This window comes from Heliangelus exortis, chromosome 28, assembly GCF_036169615.1.
Source record: "Heliangelus exortis chromosome 28, bHelExo1.hap1, whole genome shotgun sequence".
NCBI classification, from domain to species: Eukaryota; Metazoa; Chordata; class Aves; order Apodiformes; family Trochilidae; genus Heliangelus; species Heliangelus exortis.
In genome coordinates, this window is record NC_092449.1 from 2989101 (window position 1) to 3006215 (window position 17115).

Genomic DNA, 17115 nt, shown 5'->3' on the forward strand with positions numbered 1-17115 from the left:
AATTGCTTTTTTAAACATTTAAGTAAGATGTGAAAAAGTAGTGAAGCTGAGGTTTAGAATCTGTTACATTTTTAAGTGTGATTTGAAAATTTTTTTTGTAAAGAATGAGGAATATATGTAAGTTCTTTCTTGCCTTGCTTTCTGCTGCTTGAAAGAAGAAGTAAAATTGTTTGAGGTTTGTTGGTTGCTGGAGCTGAAGTTTGCAGTTCTAAACAGAAAACAGGAAGGGGTCACTGTGGAAAGCACTGTTTGATCAGATGATCTTTCTGCCTTTGATAGAATTAACTGTTTCAGACCCTAATCTGCTGGACATGATACAGCTGTGTGAAACCAGGTGAAGATGTAAAATCTTGTGGTTTGTCCATCAAATGAGAAATGCACTTTATCCCTCGATTCAAACTAAAATAGTTATGGAGTCACAGGTAAATGCTGTGTGGGAATGTTCAGGGAGAGACATTTGTGATTTTTCTACAGTAAGATTTGTTGGCATAAGTACTGCAGCTTCTTCAGGCTTGCACTGAGATTTTTCCCCACTGATACAGATCATGGGAGCAGCTCTTATTTTGGCACAACTCTAAGGTGGTGGAAACATACTTCTCTCTTCATGTAACTCCAGCTCACATCAAAGTGATGCTATGGTAGGTTTAGATTGTAGAGAAGTGAAATAAAACCATCCTACTTTGGGTATTGTGGAGCACATTTGGTGGACAGTGAAACTTCTGTGTTTCCCTCTATGGATGTTCTTGTTCAATTCCAGTCACTAAGCATCATTTTAAAAAAAACCACCACAACAAACCAAGTCGGGTCTTGGTCTTAGAGAGGAATGCAGGGAGAGCTTACTGTGCTTTGTGGAAGTTAAACTGGTTACAGACTCTTCTATTGGGAGTTGGTCACTTCTAAATCCAACCCTGGTGACTCATTTGGGTTTTTACTTAGGGGAACTGAAGCAGTGGTAAAAGGGAATCTTTCTCAAATGGGTGTTTCAGGGTTTGTTTGTTGGTTTTTTTTTTTTTCAGGAACAGTTTTGTACCATGTCTAAACTATTTGAGAATGTGCTGTTTTATTTTGAGTCCTCCTAAAAATGCAAAATGTACTCTTGACTGAAGGCTGTTTCCCTGACTTTTATGATGTAGAAGTTGGTTGCATTTTGGCTCAGAACTTCCCCTTTTTAGTGACCTCTTATATTCCTGTCACCTAAGTAAAATGTGTCTTCATAGGCTGACCTTTTGTAGAAGCTGAAGGATTTAAACATTTCTAGCACAGGGAGGTGAGCAGTGTTAGCATCTTGCAGAGATGGTTTATAATTCTATCATCACATACTTAGTGAAATGAAATACATGATACTGAGGCAGTGCACTTACAGATTAAGCATGGCACCAGCACAGCTGCTGTCACATGTGCCAGTGAAAGGAGCACTGGTCATGGGTTAGTCTGATCCTCTGCTTCTTGCCCAATCTCTGCACCAGAGGCTGAGCTGTTTATAAGGTTCTATGTTGGGGATTTAATAAGCAGAGGTAACTTGCAGTACTTTGGATTATGTTTGGCACTGCTGGCAGCTTTGTAAAGCAAAGGAATCTGAAAGGCTGGCTGTTTGCATGTGACAGTGATGCTCATGTAATGGAAGTAATGAAAAGCACAGGCTAAAGCTGAGTTTTGTGCTGGTTTTTAACAGTTCAGGAGACATCTGGTTGTTTAAGCTGGATAGGAATTGCTCTCAGATTGTTTTTCTTTTAATCTTTTCTCCAGGCTAAGCTAGATCATCTCTAGTGAAGGGCAGTTTCTTAAAAACTGGTGGGAAGATAAAGATAGGCTCTGTTTTAAGATACTCCTGATTCCTTCATCCTCTTCTAAATTTAGTGATAAAAGTATAGCTCCTGAACTTGAAGTTCTGCCTTCTTGTATTGACTGTAGAGTTCACTTCACTCACTGCTGAAGTCCTAAGATAGAATTTACATGTGGGAACTATTATTTGGGTTAATTTTGGAATAGTGAATCAAACCTTTGTATATTTTATAGTCTTGAACAAGATAACTAAACCTTTTGGTGCACACTTAAGAATTTTCCAAGAAATTTGGATTTTCCTTTCATCAGGCAAAAGTGTCTTAAAACACCTGTTTCAGGTATAAAATACACAGTGTGCAATCTAAAGCTTTCAACTTCTTTTGGAGACATAAAGTGAATTATTGGATTCTTCAATTAATTTAGTAAAGTGGCAGAAAACTGAGTGAGAGGGTGGGATCATGTGGCAAGGACTTAAAGGGAATTGGAGCTTCCTCTTTTGGCAGCAAAGCTCCTGTTGGCTTGCTGGCTGCTGTGAAATTGTAACCCTTAGGATTGGGGTTTATTACAGAAGGATTGGGGTTTATTACAGAAGTTATTCTCTTAGTGTGCTGAAAGTTCAATTGCCTCTGCAGTGGAAGCTGAGGAGCAGCAGGACAGATGGAAATGCTGGGGTTTCCATTTGGTTCTTGAAGATTTTTTAGTGGCACTGATCCACTCTTTGAAAAGAATTCAGGTCCTAATAGAATGCAAAGTCCATCAGGAAGCTTTCCTTAAGTGGCCTTCTAAAGAAAGCAGTTGTAAATAGCAGTTAATTCATATTGACAGCACAGTCAGGTGGGTAGAGGGATGAGATTTTCCATAATTCAGCATAATATATTGATATATTTTGGTGTGGAAAGTAAACTTTTATGCCTTTACCATGGAAAGCAGAGTAAAGCAATTTGTTGGAAACCCTTTCCTCTATTACAATCCCATTGTGCTTGTGGGTTTGGTATAAGTTGGATTTCAGCTGAGTGGTGCTTCAACTCTGGTTTTCATTTGTATTTGCCATAAAAGTCTGCATACATATTTAGTGGGTGTGGCCTGTTCTATTTAAGGGAGAGTAGTTGTTTTGAGGCTATTATCTGCATGTGTTTGTTTTAAGAATCATGATCAGAGGAGGAATGACACTTCCTTTTTCCATTCAATTCGCTGCTACCAGGATTTTTTTGGTAGAAATGTGTTGGGGCATAATTCTCCCTGCTGCACCCATCTCTTGGGGAAAAATCACCCTGTCCTTGAATCCATTCTTACCACAGGGATTGCTGAGGCTTCCCCAGAATATTTCACACCATGCAGAGTTGCAAAAAACACCCTGAACACTGCAACTTTTGGGATAATGAATGTTTTGCAGCATGTTTGCAGCCTGAGGACCACCACTACTACACTGTGTTCAACCCTGAAACAGTCATTTCCTCCTCTAATTAGAGTTTTTGGTGTCATTTGGCACATTAAAAGGTTGGTCTGTGCAGTGGTGGTTCAGCCATGGATTAGAGTGGTTTTCATAAATACTGATACCTTTTTCAGATTTTGGCAATTCTTATGAAAGAATTCTGTGAGATTTTTGGTTGTGGTCTTGAGGTGCAGGACAGCAGCGTGCATGGGGTTTGGGATTTTCTTTTCACAATAAATCAAATGAGAATTTGGCTTTTTCTCCAGCTACTTTTCAAGTTGTGAGTGCTGTAGGAGTTCTGAGTAGCAGGCTCTGGTTAATGCCTTTTGCCATTCCAAGGTAAGGGGGTGGGCTGGATGACTTCCTGACTCCCAGAATAGTCTCTCCCAACTCTGATTCCTGCTGGCCTTGGTCAGTATTTTTGACTCACTCTCTTTTTGTATAACTTGTGTTCTGCCAAATTGGAGAGGTTTGGTTTTAGTTTTTCATTTGTTTTCTCATGGATTTACAAAGGAAAACAGTATATGGGTTTGGCTGTATAAATTAGTATTTCTCTTTTCCCTACACATCTTCTAAATTTATTTTGTAAAGGTAGAAGTGAATTTCTGGAAAGGCAAACCAGGGAGGTATTTCAGTTGAATTTGTGCTGTGTGTAGAGTATCTGGCTAGAATTTTCTGTGAAAGATGCTTTCCATTGTGGGCAATGGTTAGGTAGTAAGGGAGCCTAATTCTATCTACACTCCTGTCTCTGTAGGGTGAAGATTTCTTCTGCTCAAGAAAAAATTCTTGAACACTTTGCATTTTTGCACCTTTATGATGTTAGGCAAGAATGTCACTTTTTATGGACTCATCAGAGTATTTTGAAGAATATGGTAGCAGTGATTAACTGTTACCCAGAAAATTTCCCCACTCTAAATGTTAAGCAACTTGGAATGTTCTCTATAAAGCTGTAGATGTTAAAGGCTCTTATGAGAAAAACCATTCAGTACATGAAAAATTTCCTAAAAACTGGTAATATTAGATCAGCTTGTAAGAATCTGCTGTATGCTTTGACTAAATACCAGACACATGAGATCATAAGAGCCTTTAGTTTTAAACTGTATTCATTACTTACATGAGTAATCACTAAGGAAAGTTTTTCAGGAAGCTTGGGTTATGGGATTTCTTAACTGTATAATGCCAAAGTATTTATCATCAGAAAATAAGGTGGCAATTTTAGCTTTGGGTTCTTTAGATATAACTAATAGACTGGTAGTTAACTGGTGGCTTCAGTTACAGAATTACAAGCCTGGCAAAGTTCACTACAACAAATGTCTTGACACAGTAGATGAGAAGTCGGGTGGTGTTATTCACAGAGCCAGAGCTCAGCTGCTGTTGATGGGAGAGGAACAGGGGTTTTGATTTATGGAACAAACAATTTGCTGTGCTGGTGGTTCTGGACTTCCACTTTTGGTTGGGTGGTGTTTGGTGAGTGTAAGGAGTTGACCTGGATTGTATGTGTATGCAAAATGAGCTTAAAAAAAATCCACCTGGCAGATAAATTGTGGGATAGGAGCTACAAAAAACTATTGGTGGTTCTCATCAGTGCTTTGAAAAATCTGAGTGGGGATGTTGTTTGCATTGTAACACATGGAACATGGGCTCCAGAAAATAGGAGGCTGAACTCAGTGTCAGTTGCCTGTGAGCACTGCTGGACACAAATCCTCTCTCCTGAGAAACCCAGTGACCTTTCTGAGGTTCCCTCAGAAAATCCCCCTGTGGGTTTGCACCCTGCACAGGAAGAGCTCATGTAGTTTATACCATTAGGTTGTATATAGCAGTTATCTGAAGGATTATGGAAATTCTCCCCATTTGGAAGAAGTTTCATTCTCTGAAGGTTCAGGTGCTGGTAAGAGCAATCTACTTGTCAGAGCTTTGAGAGCCTGTGCTGGAAGTAGGGATCCAGGTGTCACAGTGCAGCTGCAGCCCTTAAGGTTATTCAGAAACAAAAAAAATTAGAAGGGAAGAGCTTTAATTCAGACAATATGACTGTCATGAAAACAGTATTAAGGATGCACAGTCAGGATCTGTGCCATGCCTGAGTTTTTTTCTCTTTTCCTACCACCTCATAATGAATTTTTTCAGTATTGCATAGCAGTGTGAGTGGCCACTGAGTATGACTGTGGTTCTGTAAACTAAGGTTTTTTCTGTTTGTCTCTTCCCTGTTTTTGAATACACTGAAACTCTGAAAAATTCATAGGCTGTTTAAGTAAGATCTTAACATTCTGTTCTTGTTTAAAGAGAAATTTGTGTTGTGACAATTTTGAGTGGGAGCAATACCTGAGGAAATCAGTTTGTGGTTTTTCCATGGGAGAGGCAATTCCATGTTAATTGTGCTGTCTTCTTGCTACTGAACATTCTCTAAGGTCATAATTATTAGTCATTGAGGATAATTTGTGCTCTCTGTCTGCTATTACCCTTCTTGTAATCTTAGAAATATCTAAAGGTGTTACTCTTCTCCCTTAGTCCTTCAAATAGTATTGCATGGAGCAAGTAATAAACTGTGAGGAGCACTGGGGGCTTACTAAGCTGCCTTTTTGCTATCTGTTTGCTGTTATTTCTGCAGTGTTTCAAGAATATTCTGCAAGCCAACAGGAGGCTGAGTAACAAAACAGAAGAGCTTGAAAAGCTGTGTGTTGGCATGTTGAGTTTAATTGCATGTTAACTCATTCTGCTTTGTTACAGGCATTTGGAAATGCAAAAACAGCACATAACAATAACTCCAGTCGTTTTGGAAAGTTTATTCAAGTTAACTATTTGGAGAATGGTATTGTCCGAGGGTAAGTACTGGAGGAGTTTTTTCTGTTGTTGTCACTAAGCTCTGTGAAATAAGCAGGTGGTGCTCTTACCTTGTACAACCAGAATTTGACCACTGCTGCATCTTCATGCTAACTGAAGAGGTTTTTTCTATTGCCCGGGGGTCCTCTCTCTTTTGCAATTAAAAGGAGAAGATCTGCTGCTTGTATCTGTGAAATCTGCAGCAATATGTCCCACAGGTCAAGGTGTACCTGTGCTAGCTCAGGTTCAATGCTGTAACTCACAGTGTTAGCCTGGAATTCTGCCTGAAGCTGGATCTTGCTGTTCCTTGGAGTGTCACCAGCTATCACTGACTTTTATGCTCCAGTGTGTCTTTCCTTTGGGTCTTCTCTGTGTTTGCAGTTTAAGAAAATGGCAGTGACATAAATGGCCAGGAGCTTTGTACCACATTTGCTTGGAGGGTTATTCTGGTTGAAATTGGGTGCTTGTCAGATGAAGTCACACTAGCTCAGGAGATTGGTACAAGTTAAATACCTTTGTTTTGTCTTCAGGATGAAAAAAAGCTTCTCACTTTGGCCTGGTTCATTGTATTGTGTGTCAAAGAGTTTAGGTTATCATTTACATTATTTTGTCAAACTGTAAGGGGTTTTTTGTCTGGCTGGCTCCCATTTTAGGGTGACTTGTGTACTGTCATAATATGGCATATTGTTTAGATTGAGAATCAGACAGTTTCCCAGTGTATTTCTGGGGTTTTTTTTTTGTAGACTTTGCCTTCCTTGTTAGGTAACTGTTAATCTCAAAGCAGATAACATATTGTTAGCACTCTCCATATCTTGTTTCTCCTTACATTTTCTCCTAAGCACCTCTCTAGCTTTGTCTACTTTTTTCCAGTTATGTCTGCTAAAACCAAGCCCTGAAGATAGGTGTTGATTGGGTATTTCTCTTTGTTCCAATTACGATATAAGGCATACTGAAATTTTGGTTTAGATTTAAGGTAGTCAGGAAGCTATTCTCATGTATATTATTTGAACTTTCTTGGCAGATGCTGCTTAATATTTTGTGAGGTCTTCTCTGTTGCCCTCATGCTTTTTTTTTTTCATTTTTTTTCCACTCTTTAGGGCTGTAGTTGAAAAATACCTGCTTGAAAAATCTCGCTTGGTTTCTCATGAAAAAGATGAAAGGTAAGAGATCAGTACTGTTTACTGACACAATTCTAATCAATGCAAGAGCTTCTAAAGTATATAAAAGAAAACCCATTATGTTTTCATTAAAAAGAGGTGTATTGACTTTGTAGGAACTATCATGTCTTTTATTATTTGCTACTTGGAGTCAATGAGGAAGAGCGTAAAGAATTTCACCTCAAGCAACCTGAAGATTATTTCTACCTCAATCAGGTAATGGGTGATTTTAGCAATGCATTGGTAAGTGTTGTCTCTCTGTTGTGTTAAAGATGAAAGACAGCAGAACAGATTTTACTTAGTTTTTTTTTTGTGGTGTCTGGGCTCCATTCTTTGCCTTTCATTATGGATCTCTCTTCACAGCATAACTTGAAAATTGAAGATGGGGAAGATCTCCGACATGACTTTGAAAGATTAAAGCAAGCCATGGAGATGGTTGGCTTCCTTTCAGCAACAAAAAAGCAGTAAGTAGGATCCTGTCAGCCTTTGTTACTGATAACAAGTTAATATTAATGAACTGTGGAGTTGTTGGGATCACAGTCCAGTCAAAAGCAAGGAGAGCTGAGTATTTGCTGGTTTGTACAAATTGTACAGATTCTTGAAGTAGAATTAAGTCTGTTGAACTGTTGTAATGAACTCATAGGAAAAATTCTTACAAAATTCCCTATTTCTTCCTTAGGATTTTTTCAGTACTTTCAGCAATTCTGTACCTGGGCAATGTGACATACAAGAAGAAAGCTACAGGTCGTGAGGAAGGGTTGGAAGTTGGACCTCCAGAAGTGTTGGACATTCTCTCCCAACTTTTGAAAGTAGAGTCTTTCTCTATAGCTCCAGTGTTTGATAGATCTCTCTGTCATGCTCTGTCTCAGTGTTTTACCTGGATGCCTTGTGTCCCAGTTTACAATTTGTTGATCTTGTGGAAGTTTATGATACTTCCACAACATTTATCTTATGGGAGGGGAGATGGATAAAACTCTGGTGATTATTTGGGGAATAACTTCAGTGGAGATGTTCTTTGTCACTGTAGCGAAGCATCTGAATGAACCTAATCTGAGAATAAGTTAAAGAAGTTGAAAAACTTGTAAAGCTATTGATGAATGATAAATGTGGCTGTTGATAGAATCAGAGCTTCTCTGAGGAAGTCAGATTACTGCCATCAGATTATTCATTGGAGTGTTTGTGAATGACAGTAACTCTTGTTCTTGCTTTTTTTGAAGGTTAAACGAGAAATTCTAGTAGAAGTGCTAACAAAAAGAAAAACTGTGACTGCCAATGATAAGCTTATTCTGCCATATAGTCTCAATGAGGTGAGTAAAAGCACTGCTAGTATTATTTTAAATAATTCAACTTTTCTGGCTACAAAAAAAAGCCAATCCAGTGCATTTTCACATTTAGCGAGGCACGTCTGGAATGTCAGAAGTGAGCACTAAAGGAAAAGCTTGTTTTTATTTGTCTCTGCTAGGGTTGTAACCTTTGAGTGGGGCTGGTCTGAAATAGAAATGCTTTTATTAAACAAAGTTCTGAACATTGTTTTATCTGCAGGCAGTAACAGCTCGTGATTCAATGGCAAAGTCTTTATACAGTGCTCTGTTTGATTGGATTGTTCTGCGAATTAATCATGCGCTCCTTAATAAGAAGGACATGGAGGAATCTGTTACAGTAAGTTTCTCAGAAGAACCAGGCTGTGTAGACAGCTGTGGATTTCAAGCTAGCAGAGAGTGCTACAGATAACATAGTCAGATATTTGGTAGAAATTCTGATTCTTCTGAAGCCTGTGATAAGTATCTTGGGAATATTTAATCATCTCTTTTCACAACAGAATATTCAAAACCTCTCAGCATAACTGCAGCACTTTGGGGATGGGTGGCTGTTGTGGGTGAAGTCACTGTATGACAGGCTGCTTAACCAGGTTTCCACATCTCCTTTTAGTGTTTGTCCATTGGTGTACTTGATATTTTTGGATTTGAAGACTTTGAAACTAACAGTTTTGAACAGTTCTGTATAAATTATGCGAACGAGCAGCTTCAGTATTATTTCAATCAGCATATTTTCAAATTGGAACAGGTAAGAAACTAAAGTTGCTGGAACAAAAACTTGTTTTTATCAAGTGCTCATAGATTATGCAAATTTAAACACTATTCTGCAAAACCCCATGGCATAATTCTTATACTTGCTTGAATGTATCTCTGAAGTCTTATTTTTAAAATTTCTTCTTACTGCTTATTATGCTATTTTTTGAAGGTTGTAGTTTTGGTGTATTATTTTTTTTCTGATTGGTACTAAATTGTAATTTTTAGGTCAGTCTGCTGAAAGATAGGACATGTAGGTAATTGTAAACAAGCATTTTAAAGAGAAGAAAATGACTAAACATGCAAACTTTGTGTATGAACATAATGCTGAGCTCCCTGTTTTGTAGCTTATGAGCAAAGTGGCTGTACAGGCTAACTAGAGTAAATAGTTACATTGTTTTCTTTTTTTCTAATGCCATTTTTCCAAATAAGCTTAATCCCTGAATGACCCATTTCCTGTATCTCTTGCAGTATGAGGGCCCTCAGGGGGGATCTCTATATCTTTTTTAAATAAAGGCTTTTTTGTCTGTGAAAAATGGCACTGCAGTTCTGTAATGTGGCCTGCGGACTGAGCAGTTTGTCCTTGGGCAGATAGAATTCTACCTACTTAAAAAGAATCCATTTCTTATCATCAAATGGCACAGTGAGAGGTGCTTTGTCTTTTGATAAAATAAATCTTAATTTTATGTGCAGTGTCTCTTTTGACATTAGTACCATATCACTAGTTTTTTTTTTATTCTGTAGGAACTTACAGCATTAAAAAGAACTTATATTTTGGTTGCCTGTCTTAATGGAAAACTTGTCCTGGCAAGCATTTGATGCATTGTCATTTCAGCAGAAGAGCTTTGTGTTCTCTTGACAGAGAGCTCCAAATTTTCTGAACCTAAATGATATATTTTGCTTCCTTAGTGAAGTTCTCATATTGGTGTTGTGTAGGGCTTAACCACCTCTTCTGAAACTTCTGTTACTTTGACAGTGGAACTTAGCAGTTCTGGGACTTGATAGTAAATATTTGTCATATCTCATCATACAAGAGAAAAAGACTTAAACTGCTCCAATATATGTCTACCTAGGGTTTTAATGGAATGATCTAACATTTAACTCCAGGTTTGTAGACTGCTGGTTGCTGGGAAAGCACAACAAAACATGTTTTGGTTTTAAATAGTTTTACCCCAAACATCCTCTGAGTGACTTGCCTAGGTGGACCTTTAATCTGACCCAATGTGCCTGCTGTTCTCTTCTTATTTATAAATTTTCCTTTCTTTTGTTTCTGCTGCCTGAACTAACAAACTCAACTTGCCATAGCTGTTCAAGGATGTCTTTTAAGCACTTAGACCACACGACATGAAAGGTCAGGGCACTGTACTGATGAGGGAATTTTCTTGAGCTACACAGGAGGAATATAAGAGTGAAGGGATCACTTGGCACAATATTGACTATACTGATAATGTGGCCTGCATTCACTTAATCAGCAAGAAGCCCACTGGCCTCTTCTATCTTCTGGATGAAGAAAGCAAGTAAGCAACAAACATCTTCTGAAAAAAAAAATGTATGGCAGGGAGGAGGGAAGGACTGTGGAAGGGAGCAGATACAGCATTTTAAAAAGGAGAGGAATGTTGTGGGATGCAAAGAGTCATCTGGTGACTGTGATCTACACTCCAGTTTGCTTCAAATTGCTCCAATGTGGTGGTGATATAAACTGATGCTAAAATCAAACTTTGGCTTAAACAGACAAAGTTTCACTTTTGTGTTTTATCATGAAATTACAATTAAAGTGTATGTATCTAAGTCTTTGGAACATAAAGTAGCAAATGTGGTAAATAGTTAACATGGTGCTGACAAAAATTGACTGTAGTGGGAGGAAGCATTGATGTACACTTGAAACTTCATGATATTATTTATGTGTAGAGCTGTTTAGTTTCAGTCCAGAAATTAAGCCCACCTCTAAGATCAAAGCAGGTGTGTAAGTCTTGACTAAAGTATAGATATCTTGGACAATAATAAAGCAATTTCCAGAAGGATCAGTAGGAGTTCTTCAGTCTGTCACTTTACACCTCTGTAATTGTACCGATTTTTGAAAAACAGCTGACCTCTTTTGGTTTATATTCTTAGTTTTCCTCATGCCACCAACCAAACCCTACTTGCAAAATTCAAACAGCAACATGAGGAGAACAAGTTTTTTGTTGGAACGCCAGTGATGGAACCTGCTTTTATTATTCGACACTTTGCTGGGAAAGTGAAATACCAGATAAAAGTAGGTGATAAATCTGATGGTCTCAAAAAAAGCTTCCTTACCTTTCTCATCATTTTTGTCAGGGTGTGCTTGGGAATGGGATGGAATAGATGTGTTCTCAGATGTACCTATATATTTTTAAATTTTTTTTTGTGGTGGTCTTGAGTAAAACGCTCACTACGGTGAGAAATGTTTAACGAATTATTCTGAGGCGTGATTAACCTCTTGGATCAAAACACAGCTTTCCTGAGAGCTCATGGTTCAGTGTTCCTATTTTGTAGGATTTCAGAGAGAAAAACATGGATTACATGAGACCAGATATTGTTGCTTTACTCCGAAGCAGTGACAGTGCTTATGTTCGGGAGCTGATAGGAATGGACCCCGTGGCCGTGTTCCGCTGGGCGGTTCTGCGGGCGGCCATCCGGGCCATGGCTGTCTTTGCAGAAGCTGGACGCCAGAGAGCTCAGAAGACTGCAGGTATGATGTGAAAGAAGCCCCTGGAAACCACTTTCAAATCCTGTACAATCAGAGAGTGCTTGTTGGCAGAACCCTCTGACAGCAAAGCATCGTCATCCAGGTGTGATCTGGCTTTAGTACTCAGGACGAAACTGATTGCTGAAAATGATTTAATGTTCACAGACTGAAGAGGTTGTTGCTGTTTTATCTGAGATCATCCAAACTTCTTCCTCCATTTTCTAACAGGCTGAGCCAAAATTCAAGGTCTGCTTGTAAAATCTTGGGAAGGTACTACTTGTTATATTGTGTAGGGTCATCTTCTCGCTGGTTTTGCTCTTCTCAGACCTCCCTGAACTTTCAAATGAGTATTCAGGATTAAATTCTGATTTTGAAAAGCTTTTCTGAGCAGCTGAAATTTACTTTCTAACAGTAGGGAGTTTGAAACACAAAGTGATCTAGCTTGATAGCTAAAATTAACTAGAGAAAACCTCCAGGCCCTTGGATAGATATTTATTTTTTTTTTTAGTTGGTGCGGGGATTTTTTGTCTCTTATGCTCACGCTTTTGTCAAAATTCAACCTGTTGATTATTTCATAACAGGAGTGATACACCAAGGACCCAGAGTTCCTCTTGGAGAACTCCAGAGATCAAATACAGCAGTAGAAAAAGTTTATCGGTGAGAAACACTTACTTAATATCAGATAAAAGACTTGAATTGCTAAGTCCCCTTTGCATTATATCAAATGTCAATTAGATCTTTCCAGAAGGATAGAATCTTACTTCTTCTGTCTTGTTTTGCTTGGCCTTTTTAATACTATCAAAACAAAACTCTGGCTTATTTTATACTAGACCCAGTGTTACCAGGTGCTAGTGTCCTGGTCTCAGTTCCATTTACCACTGGGTTCTGAGTTCTCTGTGCATGTTACTTTCAGCATCACGTGTTCCTCTGCAGCCAGTCTGTGCCACTGAAGGATTTGCAGGAGCACACGTGGTTTTTGCAGCCTTATGTCATGATTAGGAGGCAGGGGAAGTCCTACAGAGCTGCCTCCTCACTTTGCTCTCTGTAGGCATAGTTGCCTTTCTATGGAGTGCTGAGGTTTTATACATGTTCCTTTTGCAGCTGCTCAATGCTTGATTTCTCATTTGATTGTTCTGAGGATTTCAATATAAATGCTTTTGAGGACATGATTTCTTTTTATGAAAATAAGAAGTAAGTAGAAACAGGCTTGCAGTTACAGGCCAGGGAGGCACATTCCTGGATAGACTGACCTTCTGAGCATGCTCTGTGTAAAAATACACACATATAAATCAGTAACTCCATGCTGCTTCATTATTACTTCATTCTGCAGTCTCTGTCACTTGTTGCAACTGAAAATTACACTTCAAGTAAAAGGGTTGGTCAGAGCTTAACACACCTGTTCCTTGTCATCCCTTCAAACAAAATCTTGATGTTCAAAAATGTTCAGAGGTAGCAAGGGGAAGCAGGCAGCTGTCTGTAATGTTGCTGCCTCAGTGAGCAGCTCAGAATGGTGATAGCATCTAACAGTCAGAAGTGATTCTCACACTTCTGTTCTTTTTGGTTTGTGCCTCTCTGGAGAGTAAAGAAGGTAAGTTCTGTGCCAAGACACAATGCTCCACAAGCATGGTGCATGCTTAAAGCATTGGAATCTGCCATGAATTATGGACCATCCCAGGCTTACTTTGAAAAGCTAAACATGTAAACAAGTTTGAAATGGAAATGAAAACCAGAATTTCATCAAGTATTCTTTTAGTAACTAGTATTTAACTTTAATACTAGTTATAACTTACTTTTCTGATGTGAATCTGCCTAAGCAGCCTCAGTTTAGTAGGCAAATCTGCCTATGAAAACATTCACTGCTTGATTTTAAAGAAGTTTATCTGAAAAGTTTATATCTACTTAGCTTAACGAACATGCTCCTTACACATGAAGTACATTTTGCTAAATTTTCTTCAGTTTTCTGAGTTGATAGCTCAAGAATTTACAGGAAAAGGTAGAACTGGAGGATAACTTTAGAATAAGACCTTGGTATTTAAAATTTAGGGCACTAACAGAGTAGAAAGTGCTGGCTTGACATCAGAACCATGTATGCTGATGAAAAAGTAATCTGGGATTGACCTGTCGCTGTTTGGAGCACACTGTGGTGATGGGATCTTTTGAGGTTTTTAACTCCTTTTTTTCCCCCCCCTGTCTCGTGGCTGTCTCTCTCTCTCTGTTTGCCATCTGCTGTGAATCATTTTAGAGATATGCATGAACAAATCATCGCAAGTATAAAAGGACTTCCCTGGCAGGGTGGGGATCCCTGTAAGCTGCTTCGGTCCCTCAGTCGACTTCAACACCGCTCCCACTTCATGTGAGTTCTGGTGCTTTAGGTATTGCTTTGGGAGTGCAACAAAACCCAAGCAGTTCTGAGCCTTAGAAAATACACCTGTCCCTTGTTTGTCTTCTGCAAAAATACTAGAGAAGGTAGTTAAGATCAAAAATACTAGAGAAGGCAGTTAATATAAAAAATACTAGAGAAGGCAGTTAAGATAAAAAATACTAGAGAAGGCAGTTAAGATAAAAATACTAGAGAAGGCAGTTAAGATAAAAAATACTAGAGAAGGCAGTTAAGATAAAAAATACTAGAGAAGGCAGTTAAGATCAAAAATACTAGAGAAGGCAGTTAAGATCAAAAATACTAGAGAAGGCAGTTAAGATCAAAAATACTAGAGAAGGCAGTTAAGATCAAAAAATACTAGAGAAGGCAGTTAAGATCAAAAATACTAGAGAAGGCAGTTAAGATCAAAAAATACTAGAGAAGGCAGTTAAGATCAAAATAATTCCTTCTACAAATATAAAGGCTATAGAGAGTGCTTTATTACTTGATGGCATTGCCTGCTTTTCATGCATACTTGCCCTAAAACCAAATAAGTAGTAAAAGTAAAAGCTGCTTGTTGCAAACCATCTGACAGTGGAATCTCTTGCTGGTTACATCTAATGGTTTCCTGAAATTCATGGTGCCAGTGCTGTGTGTATCTTCCTAAGTTAAGACTCTTTGCATGGGCATAGCTATGTTTGTGCAAGAAAATCAATCTGTAATCTGTTGCATAATGAACTGTAAACTGGGTGGCATGGATCTGGAATACTTCACACCATGGAGTTAACATGCTTAGAACAAGGAGGACATGAACTCCAACCTTGTTTCTGAGAGCTTCCCCTTCCAGTTCCTTGTTTGTATGCAGATGGGGGCTGTGCCTGAGGTTTGAGTAGTGCCCCAGGAGGTTCTGAGGATGATCTCAAACTTATCAGAATTCCCAGGTGGAGTGTTAGGGTGTGTGGTGTCCTTCTGTGAGCAGTTAAGTGCTTTCACAGGGGTTCTGGCACAAGCAGTAGTGACTTCTGAATCAAGTATTTTGATTTAGTAGTGCTTTAGTGGTATGACAGATGTTCAGTGACTGTACAGTTAGAAATATAATGAGAAATAGAATAATGGCACAAAAACAGTCTATACAGCAGTGCAGTTTTTATAGCTTTACCTTTATAGGAAATGTTTCACTTTTGAAAGCTTCCAATACCTACAGAGTTGATTTAAATAAAAACCAAAAATTCTTGTTGCAAAGCAGTTTGCACTCCTTGCATTGGTCACTTGTTAGAGACGTGCATGAACACACTCTGATGCTGTTGTGCTGATTTTCCTCTGTCCTTTGTCTTGCCTCATAAATCACACCAACTTATGGCTTGCTGAAATAACCAAAAGTCAGATGTGTTTATTTTTCTTAAATGCTCTTTAATATTTTAACAGGAAAAGTAGAGGTATCAAACAAAAGCAGATCATTCCCAAGGTAATATGATTCAGTAAATTTATATTTCTCTTGTCTTTTGGGGGTTTTTGGCACTGTGAGCATTCATCTTGACTGACAAAACTCTCTACAGAAAATACAGTCTCATGATATAAGGGAAGTTGTGTGATTTATTCCTTAGAACATCCTTTTGACCATCTAAAGGACAGGTTGGTGTTCACCTTTAAGAAGGGCTGACAGGAAGAAGTTTTGGATTGGCATCTGTTTAATTAAGACTGGGATGTCATAAATACATAAAGCCATTTTTAATAAAGTCATAGAAGGCAACCACAGTGGTTGTCATTCACCTTGTTCACCTTATTCTCTTGGGATGGGGCAATGGAAAAAATTCACTCTTAAGAGGATGCTTTGGTCCAAAATATAAATAGTCACGATTTATAACATGTCATTGCAGGTGGAGCTCTAGATAGTTTGTTTCAGTCTCAATTATTTTGATACAAATGGAAATACTTCTTCAGTTAAAAGACTGTTGATTGTGAAACCTTTCTTCTAGAACTTGCTGGATTCCAAATCACTGAAGCTCATAGTAAGCATGACTCTGCATGATAGAACTACAAAATCCCTCTTGCACTTGCACAAAAAGAAGAAACCCCCTAGCATAAGTGCACAGTTCCAGGTAGGTAACTGATTGACACATTTCTGGGTGTACCCTGGCCTCATGGGAACAGACCTTCCTGGTCTGATTAGGGCTGATCTTCTTGAAAAACAAAATGTTTTTTTACTCTTGGGATTTGTTCGAAGTAGGTTTACTACTTGATTGTTGGAATAGGTCATTCTTCTTTCTGAAGAAGCAGCTTTACTGCTGTCAAATGCAGTTCAAAACGCTGAGACTCGAGGGGGGGAAAAAAATACTTCTGATTATTTCATTTCAGACTTCACTTAATAAGTTATTGGAGACCTTGGGTAAAGCTGAGCCGTTCTTCATCCGCTGCATCCGCTCCAATGCTGAGAAGGTAAGAACTGCCTTGAGGGCTGAGCTGAGTGCTGAGGACCAAAGGCTTCTGGCCCTGTAAGAGATCTTCCAACTTGTTCACTGTCAGTCTGTGTGAGGTGAAAGCTAACTAGAGTGAGAAAACAATGTACTTTCTCTACTGGGCAGAAATAGGACTCTTCAGGCATTTTACTAGCTGTTGACTGCTGATCTTTTTCAGAAAGAGATGCTTTTTGATGAGGGTTTGGTGCTTCAACAGTTAAGGTACACTGGCATGCTGGAGACTGTACGAATCAGAAGATCTGGCTACAGTGCCAAATATACATTCCAGGTAGGTGATCCTTACCATTAACTGGAGGTTGAGTGAAGCCTGTGGTT

At 38.7% G+C, this 17115-nt stretch overlaps 1 protein-coding gene across 11 annotated transcripts in view; it reads left to right on the forward strand.

Moving 5' to 3' along the window:
• MYO9B (myosin IXB) overlaps positions 1-17115 on the forward strand; it is a 40897-nt gene that overhangs the window by 10929 nt on the left and 12853 nt on the right. For 4 of the 11 annotated variants that reach the window (XM_071727978.1, XM_071727971.1, XM_071727973.1 and 1 more), the window contains exons 3-20: positions 5939-6033; positions 7129-7191; positions 7305-7404; positions 7552-7652; positions 7868-7997; positions 8406-8495; positions 8731-8847; positions 9118-9252; positions 10653-10774; positions 11370-11511; positions 11772-11967; positions 12546-12621; positions 13066-13155; positions 14207-14317; positions 15749-15788; positions 16300-16422; positions 16679-16759; positions 16958-17068. In XM_071727978.1, coding sequence (XP_071584079.1) covers positions 5939-6033; positions 7129-7191; positions 7305-7404; positions 7552-7652; positions 7868-7997; positions 8406-8495; positions 8731-8847; positions 9118-9252; positions 10653-10774; positions 11370-11511; positions 11772-11967; positions 12546-12621; positions 13066-13155; positions 14207-14317; positions 15749-15788; positions 16300-16422; positions 16679-16759; positions 16958-17068 — 1923 coding nt within the window. The remainder of the gene's footprint in view (positions 1-5938; positions 6034-7128; positions 7192-7304; positions 7405-7551; positions 7653-7867; positions 7998-8405; positions 8496-8730; positions 8848-9117; positions 9253-10652; positions 10775-11369; positions 11512-11771; positions 11968-12545; positions 12622-13065; positions 13156-14206; positions 14318-15748; positions 15789-16299; positions 16423-16678; positions 16760-16957; positions 17069-17115) is intronic. The other 7 variants (XM_071727974.1, XM_071727980.1, XM_071727976.1 and 4 more) reach the window with 3 other exon arrangements.